At 41.9% G+C, this 9900-nt stretch overlaps 1 protein-coding gene across 1 annotated transcript; it reads right to left on the reverse strand.

The window, feature by feature from the left end:
- Window positions 1–786: 786 nt before the first annotated feature.
- Window positions 787–8300, reverse strand: LOC105211228 (uncharacterized). Its single transcript, XM_054229108.1, has 3 exons — window positions 8034–8300; window positions 3617–3688; window positions 787–3500 (listed from the first exon to the last, which is right to left on the reverse strand). The coding sequence occupies exons 1-3, from the start codon at window positions 8034–8036 to the stop codon at window positions 1197–1199; spliced, it is 2379 nt and encodes a 792-aa protein (XP_054085083.1). The 5' UTR covers window positions 8037–8300; the 3' UTR covers window positions 787–1196.
- Window positions 8301–9900: the final 1600 nt, after the last annotated feature.

Consider the following 9900-nt stretch of genomic DNA (forward strand, 5'->3'; position numbering starts at 1 on the left):
AACCCGCATTCACAATAGTGCCCACTTTTTCATTGCCTGTGTTATTCTTCATCGATTCAGATTAGACAACAAACACGAGTTTAATGTTCTGTATTGAGAATTTTATATATTCTAGTGGTAGTTTCGTTCAGAAAAATATTGAAATTCTCTAGATGAAGGTACTGGGGAACCGAGGGTTTCGAATGCCAGTTGATTTGGAAAGTCAATAAGGCACACCTTAATGGAGGTATATGTTAAAAGTTTCAGCCTCGGTATATATGCGGATATATACCTTTGACAGCGACTAAACTGAGAAACAAATTATCTGCAGGCATTTTCCGTTGTAACGGAAATTGAGTACTCCTTCGAATATTTGTGTAATATTTCAATATAAATTAAATTGCAATGTTCAATGGACTTCCTCGGAGCAGCAATTAAACATCTATATAATTTCGTTCGCATTGCTTAGGCAACAGAAACTTCGAATATATAATATTTAAAAACAAGCTGACCGGAACTACATAAAAAATTTACTTTCCTAAAATGGAGTATTGAGTTTCAAAACCTTTCAAAATCAATGGGCTTGTCAAATATTTTCAATATATAGTAGGTATCTATTGGATTTCAATATATATTAGATAGATCTGAAATCATATTTCCATTACAACTAACTTAAGGTCATTACCGGAGAACACTTCCAGGCGATCATCCTAACTTCGTACATACCCCTTGGAGTTCTCGGTGCAATTTGCTTCCCAAAATAACGGCAAATTAATGATTTGAAATCAATACGGGACTTTTAACAAATATTTAGGTACATACATAATTTATTGATTTCAATAAACTCTTTCATACAATGACATTTTTCCCTACAAAAACGGTAAAAAATTACATCCGAAATACAAAAACAAAATCGTGGATATTTTTTTCAATTAAAATACGTATTTCTAATTGTAAGAGTATTTTTAAGTATAAAACAAAAAGGAAAAACATTTGATATTCTTGCTCGAGCTCTATTAGAGGCGAAAGCAAAAATAACGTTCTCATATTGTATTGACTAGATGAATCTAGCCCTAGTTTGATTGTTGGTACCACATCGCTAGATTGTCAGCTTTCGGCGTTAATGAGCTTCACCACTTTTTAAATAACTTTTAATAAAACTCGCAGGCTATCTTTCTTAACATAAAATTGAGTAAATCAACTGTTACAGTTGACATCTAAAACTCGAAAGGAATTCTTGGCACGGGGTATTTGTAGCCCTCATCCTTGGGTGGTGGACGAGTCACTGGTGGGGGTGGTGGACGTGTAGTCTTGGGTGCTGGTGGACGAGTCACTGGTGGTGGTGGTGGACGGGTGGTTGGTTTAGGTGCTGGTGGCTGTGGTTTGTTGGTGGGTGGCAAGTAAGTTGGTGGTGGTCTCGTCACTGGAGGTGGAGGACGGGTTGTCTTCGGTGCTGGTGGACGAGTCACTGGTGGTGGTGGACGGGTGGTTGGTTTAGGTGCTGGTGGCTGTGGTTTGTTGGTGGGTGGCAAGTATGTTGGTGGTGGTCTCGTCACTGGAGGTGGAGGACGGGTGGTCTTCGGTGCTGGTGGACGAGTCACTGGTGGTGGTGGACGGGTGGTTGGTTTTGGTGCTGGTGGTTGTGGCTTGTTGGTGGGTGGCAAGTACGTTGGTGGTGGACGGGTCACTGGTGGGGGTGGAGGACGAGTTGTCTTTGGTGCTGGTGGACGAGTCACTGGTGGTGGTGGACGGGTGGTTGGTTTTGGTGCTGGAGGTTGTGGTTTGTTGGTGGGTGGCAAGTATGTAGGTCCAGGTGTAGTTCTTGGTGGTGGGGGACGAGTGACTGGTGGTGGTGGACGAGTTGTTGGCTTAGGTGCTGGTGGCTGTGGTTTGTTGGTGGGTGGCAAGTAAGTTGGAGGTGGCTTCGTCACTGGAGGTGGAGGACGAGTTGTCTTCGGTGGTGGTGGACGGGTGGTTGGTTTTGGTGCTGGAGGTTGTGGTTTATTGGTGGGTGGCAAGTAAGTTGGTGGTGGTCTCGTCACCGGAGGTGGAGGACGGGTTGTCTTCGGTGCTGGTGGACGAGTCACTGGTGGTGGTGGTGGACGAGTGGTTGGTTTTGGTGCTGGAGGTTGTGGTTTGTTGGTGGGTGGCAAGTATGTTGGTCCTGGTGTAGTTCTTGGTGGTGGGGGACGAGTGACTGGTGGTGGTGGACGAGTTGTTGGCTTAGGTGCTGGTGGTTGTGGTTTGTTGGTGGGTGGCAAGTAAGTTGGAGGTGGCTTCGTCACTGGAGGTGGAGGACGAGTTGTCTTCGGTGGTGGGGGACGAGTCACTGGTGGTGGTGGACGGGTGGTTGGTTTTGGTGCTGGAGGTTGTGGTTTATTGGTGGGTGGCAAGTAAGTTGGTGGTGGTCTCGTCACTGGAGGTGGAGGACGGGTTGTCTTCGGTGCTGGTGGACGAGTCACTGGTGGTGGTGGTGGACGAGTGGTTGGTTTTGGTGCTGGAGGTTGAGGTTTGTTGGTGGGTGGCAAGTATGTTGGTCCGGGTGTAGTTCTTGGTGGTGGTGGACGAGTCACTGGTGGTGGTGGACGGGTGGTTGGTTTTGGTGCTGGAGGTTGTGGTTTATTGGTGGGTGGCAAGTATGTTGGTGGTGGTCTCGTCACTGGAGGTGGAGGACGGGTTGTCTTCGGTGCTGGTGGACGAGTCACTGGTGGTGGTGGTGGACGAGTGGTTGGTTTTGGTGCTGGAGGTTGTGGTTTATTGGTGGGTGGCAAATAAGTTGGGGGTGGTCTGGTCACTGGCGCTGGAGGACGAGTTGTTCTCGGTGGTGGTGGACGAGTTGTTGGTTTTGGTGCAGGTGGTTGTGGTTTATTGGTTGGTGGAGGATATGTCAATGGATTTTGTGGTACATTGTAGACATATGTGGTACGCTCAACTGCTGGTGGACGTGTCACCGGTGGTGGTGGTGGACGAGTTGTTGGCTTAGGTGCCGGTGGTTGAGGTTTGTTCGTGGGTGGCAAGTAAGTTGGTGGTGGTGCTGGACGACGAGTTGTTGGCTTAGGTGCCGGTGGTTGTGGTTTGTTGGTGGGTGGCAAGTAAGTTGGTGGTGGACGTGTCACTGGTGGGGGTGGTGGGCGAGTTGTCTTCGGTGCTGGTGGACGCGTCACCGGTGGTGGTGGTGGACGAGTTGTTGGCTTAGGTGCCGGAGGTTGTGGTTTGTTGGTAGGTGGCAAGTAAGTTGGTGGTGGACGTGTCACTGGTGGGGGTGGTGGACGAGTTGTCTTCGGTGCTGGTGGACGCGTCACCGGTGGTGGTGGTGGACGAGTTGTTGGCTTAGGTGCCGGAGGTTGTGGTTTGTTGGTGGGTGGCAAGTATGTTGGTGGTGGACGTGTCACCGGTGGGGGTGGTGGACGAGTTGTCTTCGGTGCTGGTGGACGGGTCACCACTGGTGGTGGCCGCGTTGGCTCGGGGAATGGTATAGAGGGTGGTGGGTAATCATAACCTTGAGCAGCACGTGCCTTTCTCTGAAAAACGAAACAGTTTTCATTTGAGCTCAAATATATCTTCTGGTGTGGATATTTGTTGATATTTAAATATAACATGTGGCACAGTTATGGGTGCAATAGTATGGAATACGTACCAAAAGTGTATCCGTGCTGGCTTCAGCCCAGATTCCGGCGACGCAAAGCGCCAAAACAATAAAAGCGCTCCTCTGCAAGTAAAGAAATTGGAATTTAAAGTATTTTTGCTTTGATTGCGATTTTAAGATTCTTCTGGAAAAAAATCCGTCAAATTTACTTCATTACGAATAATTTAGTTTCTGTAATCATATGTAGGTTCATACACTCATTATGTTCAATTAAGTTATTTATTTAATCAATTCTTTTATTATATATTATTATATTTTTTTAATTAATTTATTTTATTTAGTTTCGTTTTATGTGAATTCATTTCCATCCATTTAATTATTTGCATTATTAATATGTTTACTTTAGCGGAGTGTCGCCACCTGCAGCTGCTTCCTCTAACTGTGTTGCTTTGCCAGAGTGTGAATAGTTTTCTGCTCGCCTAAAGTTCTTGCTTCATTAATCTGTGCGCATAGCGCTGGAATTAGCTCTTTGTTTGTTTCGTCCAATTTTACGTGGTAATTAAAAATGTACTTGAAATCGTTTACTCTGCTGACCTTCGGTGTGACAAAAACGCAACAACAACTCAACCGCAAATTACTCGGCAAGCCAGCAGATTTAGAACAAGCGCGGTGATTAATCAAAACTAATGAAAATAATGAGAAAACGAACGAATTTTTTATGGGATTTCAGCGCAGATCGAGAGATATTCGGCACATTCGGGGTAGGGCTGTGATGAGGATGACGCGCATAGTCATCCGTCATCAGTCATCAGTCACCAGCGGTGTCAGCGCTCGGAGGCCTACATTCTGTGCGCTGACATTATCTGCAAATCTACAATATAAAAAAAATTCAAGAAAGCTAGAGTCTAATATTTCTCTAATTAATTTATACACGAATCCGGATCTCGATTAGCATTTAAATCTGCGACTGCCATAATTTAGCATAAAATGTTTGCAGAGCAACAATCTACAACAGCAACAACAACACCAACAAGTGGCGAGCTAAAAGCTGACATCGAAAGAACCAGTCTTTCGGCTGCTTAGGTTTAAAAAGATGCGCCAAAATTTATTTCAAACGAGGGACATTTGTATTTTTTTTTTTTTTGTTATTTCTTTCTGGTTTTCGCCTTTGCTATTTACATGTTTCTGCCGAAATGGCTTGGGCCAAACATGTCCGACCGCTTTGTGTTGAACTTTTAAATATTTTAGAATATTAAATTATACATTTCAATTTCGAGTTTGCTTTTTTCTGGCATTTTACTGCCATTTCGGCGCTGAAACGCACTCGCAGTCGGGGCTGAAGTTAATTTATGTTAATTGATTATTCTGTGTCTTAGCACAGCCTTCCAGTCAGGGCTTCAATGGATCATTGGCGACCTTGCAATTCTTACTAATTTTTTTTTATGAGAAGAAAAATTAGTTTTACGCCAACGCAGATGTGACTGCGCGCAACAACAATAAAGCTAAATTATGTATATAAGTATGCCTTGTGATGAGCTCTGGCAGGTCTGCAGCGCACTTGTGTATTTGCATTAACGAAAGTGAAAGGAATTAGAATATTGATTACTCGCAATTATCTCAGTGAGATGATCAAAGAAAATGAATTCTTCTAAACGGTTAATTGAAACTGGTTGCCAGCACCGCGCTTAACGAACTTAACGTACAATCAATAAATGTCGCAGATATTCGGTGTAAATAATAATCAGCGGCTTAGCGGGTCACCTGCTGTGTCACTCACTGCCACTGATTTCTTTCTACAACGCTCTTTGATCTCAATTAAAGTGAGGATCGAGATCCAGAGTGGCTTCTTTCTAGAACTATCTGCAGAATATTCTTTTGAATAATAGAGTAAAAATATATATTTAAATAAATATTTTTTTTTTTTAATAAATCCTTATCTTCCATATGTGACAACCTTATTAATTATTCACGCTCTTCTATGAATAGCCGAAGAGCAAACTGTATGCTTTGTTTCGCACGTGCGACAACTTCAAGCGAATTTCGAACGCTTAAATCGATTTCATTGGACGAAATTAAGACAAAAACACCAATAAAAATAGAAATAATGGAATGGTTTATTTACATTGTAAAAAAACTGCTCGCGTAAATACAGGGTGTTCGTAACAACTTATGAAAAATATTTTCGATTTGGCTTCTATGCAAATTTTCGCTTTCTTTATGCTGTTTCTGCGCATGTGTAGATATGTATATACTCAAATCATGCCCGAGGGCAAAAGCTATTAGTCGATTGAACGTTCATTTATAAATATATATGTATGTATGCATATTGGCAATAGTGTGTTAATTGCTAATGTGACTTTTTGGCGATAATTTTGATTGATGAGCAGCAAAGTGTGTTGTTGCAAGACTACCGAAAGCGTGGCATGGCTTTTGAGGTGACTCAAATGCGTAATTAGTTCAAGGACATTGAGACGTGACAGATAGTAAACTTTTGAGTGTTGAGAGATTTTAGGATTTGAATTTTTTTTATTTTAAAATTTTCGATTTCTTTGATTCCTGATGATCCTGCTTTCAAACATTATTAAATAGCTTAATATTTTTATAAAATAAAAACTTTATAAAAATTTATACAGACAGTTTCAGTTTTCAGATTTGAACTTTTCTAAATCGCTATTAAGGATACGTATATTGTTTCTCATCCTTAGAGTCCGTTTCAACCAAATTTTATTTTATATTGATTTTTTTTATGAAAGCGCCCAATTGAAATCTTAGTAATATTATGGCATATAAACGGTAAACAACTACTACAATCTCTAGTTTAGTCCCTTCTCAATCCTACCTGAGCATATTAGTTACGAAAAAATTATCTCTCAAAATTGATCAGCATAAAATCTAAATATTTATATTCTCCAATATACTCAAAACAGCAATTTTCTTAACCCCAATCAAGAAATTGAATTACGCTGCTTTACTACTTTTCATAACGACCAACTATATTATATCGAACGCCTCGGAAGCAAACATTGAGCAAACTGCAGTGCAAACAAAAGACTTAAGCAACGAACTCGCTGCGAAACACTGCGCAACATACATACTAAATGTATACAAAGTGGATGCGTCGCTTTATGTGCGCATTGGCTACTGTAATATCGAACTCACGAAGATAAACTACACTTTAAATTGCCCACACTTCAAATGACTGTCAAGCGCTGGTGATTAACAACGCTGATGCTGAGGGGGGTGCTTGGCGGTTGGCGGTTAGCCACCGATTGCTGCCCGCTGTTGGTCAGTGGCCCGCTTTGCCGCTGCCACTATACTTGCCTCAGGCAAAATGAAGGCGAACGTGACACCGCTGACATTACTGGCGATTTGCACTCGTCTAATGCAGCAGTCGGTGCGCATGCGCAACTGCCAGCCAGCGCGAGGCGTCTCTGAATGCAATGAGACGAACGTTTGTGCTCTTTGATTTATTTTAATAGCTTGCATTAGCGCCTTTGTCCGCGATCTGGTGCTATTAAGGTGCACTGAGTGCAGAAGACAATGCATTTACATGCATTTGTGCATTCATTGCGTTCAAGCGCACACAGATTTGCAAGCGCTGTTGCAGATGAGCTCAAGAACTTTGCGCAACAGCAAAGGCTTACAATTGCCCGCGCATTGACAATGCGAATAGCATGATCTGCAGAGGCTGGAGCGTCATCTCTAATGATCGCCAGAGCCATCAGCATCGATTTCATCATCACTCATGCGGACGGACGTTCGTCGTCACGCGTGTATGTATCTGTGTGTGTGCGCGCAGCTCATGTGTGCAATTGACACTAGTTTGTGGGCAATTTACAACATAATTCAATTTACTTTGCTTCACACGCTTGTGCGCCTGCGCATCTGCGCGCTTAAGCGCTGTTATTTGAATTTCATTTTTTTTTGTGTTTCTAGTGGACTGCATTCTTCAACGAGTGCAATCGCATTTGGCAAATATTTGAATTTTGTTGAAATATTCACTGTATTGGTCGTTATTGGTCGTTGTTGTTGACACTATGTCTTGCCCACATGAAATCATTTCTACACAAGTCTCTTTCGCTATGTTTGCTCATCTCACATTTGCCTAATAAATCACTTTATTTCGAAATACTCGCTTTGGTATTCCGTTATTGGCTTTTAAGGTCCCATCAATGTTCACTGATTTTGTTTTTTTTTTCTGATCTGATAGTGTCCTTTGATCATTTGAACAATATATATATATATCACTTTGCAATCCTTTGACTTTTGTTGTAGTTAATTTAATTAATTTTTGAATTTAATTTATTTCAATTTGATAAATTTTTTGTAATTATGTTTTATTTTATTTTATTTTTTTAATATTTTTTTATTAAATTATTTTAGTTTATTTTATTTCCATGTAACTGTATTTTTCAACCGTTGCTATTTTTTCAAAATTTTTTTAAAACTTTTTTCAATTTTTTTTTACCATTTTGAGCACAATTCAATCACAACTCCCGGTCGTGAACGCGTAATCCTTTCTTATGTCTGAATTAGTCCTTGTTTGTGGATATTGTTATCCCAAAATTTTCGTTGTATCGATTCAGAATTCAACTCTGCTATTGAATTCGATCGATCGATCTGACACGACCAATAAAGGCTAGATACTTATGAACGGACAACCACAATGCCGTTGAATCTCTGTTGGTGGTTCACTTCTAGGTTGAGTGCGGGTTACCAACTAAACCATCAAAACCTATAGATTTTCTATATATACTCGGAGCAGATGTTTCGGCAAGCCAGCGTATGGGCGATAACTGGTAGTACACTCTGACCGATTGAAGATCGGAATGCTTGAGAGCTTCATTCAGCGTTGGATGCTGGCTTGCTGGTTTGCTTGCTTGCTGTCTCGTTGGTTGGTTGGCTTTCAGGTTGCTTGTTTGGCTGCTTTGTTGCTTTGTTGCCGAGCAAGTTAATGCTTTGTCGTCGATTAGCATTGTTGTTTGTGTTGGTGGCAAAGAAGATGCTACAATCTGCCGAAACACACACCGTCACACACACACACACGCAGCAGACGCCCAGCTCAGCAGCTTAGCAAGCGTTAAGCCAAACATTATCAGGTTGCCTCTGCGCTTGCTATTATCGCTGTTTTGCCGCTGCTGCTGACGTCGCTGCTGTGCTGCCGAGAAATAAAGAAAATCTTCAAATTATCTTCAATCAAAAAACACAAATCGCTCCATGCCAAATGCTTCTGATGACGTCTATTTCGGCGGTTTCTACAAATTCACAGCCACCAAAGGCCACATCCACAGACGCACACTCAAACGCACACGCACACACGCGTCGTTTATTAATGTGAATTTATAATCGCACATAATATTAATATTCAATAGCAACTCCGCCAAAGCGTCCGAAAATACGCAAACGCACCTTAATTCAAACTTAATTTCAACGTGTAAAACTACTGTGAGCTCTTTTAACGATTCTTCTTTTTGTTTTTGTTTTCAGTTTTTGTCAACTTCGCACGAAACTAGATTGCAATGAAAATCTGGTCTTGCCGTTCTGTGTCCAAGTCGTTGACGTCGGCAGCATCGCTTGGCTCGGTCTGTTTTTGGGTGCTGGCTCATCTGCCAGCGCCGACCGGATCGGATCGGATGCGCGCTGGTGAGCTCTTAGTGCTAAATATTTGGTCATGCTCACGGCATTGCCGAAATACACAGACACACACCCCTGTGGACATAAATGGATGGGCCGATGCGTTTGTTTTTGTTGCACACAATTTGTTGCATGTTGTTGTTGTAGGCAACAATTTGAGCTGACGGACAACCGTAATGTTGGTAATTTGCGGCAGCAACAACTCGGCTGGACGGCCGTTGTCTTTACTAATTTGTAGTAAATTTGTAAAATTAGTAAGGCCAAATTCAGTTGACAGCAAAGTGCATTTAGCCGCCACATTAGTTAGGGCGGTTGGGACACAAAGGCATCAATCATCCTGCAGTTTCGGAACATTTCATTGCTTTTTGTTTCCATATAATAGAACTTTGATACCTCAACGGTATTTATATTTTTATGTTTCGGGATACAGTGATGTGTTTAGGACCTCTATCCTCTGTCCTCTGTAAGGAGCCCCACAATTACACCAAACCTCATTTATTAACAGAAAGTTATTTTTCTAAACTAAGTCATTTGCTCGCTCACTCGTTGTCATCCTGTTCATATATTTAATTTCTTGAAAGAAACTTGGAAAATTTTCCCGAAGAAGGCCATTATGTATGAAATGAAGAGTATATTAAGTACATCGCCGTATTTTCAGTCTAACTGTTTCAGAAATTGAATCCTCATGTATCGGCGAAGTG

This window comes from Zeugodacus cucurbitae, chromosome 4, assembly GCF_028554725.1.
Source record: "Zeugodacus cucurbitae isolate PBARC_wt_2022May chromosome 4, idZeuCucr1.2, whole genome shotgun sequence".
Taxonomy (NCBI): Eukaryota; Metazoa; Arthropoda; class Insecta; order Diptera; family Tephritidae; genus Zeugodacus; species Zeugodacus cucurbitae.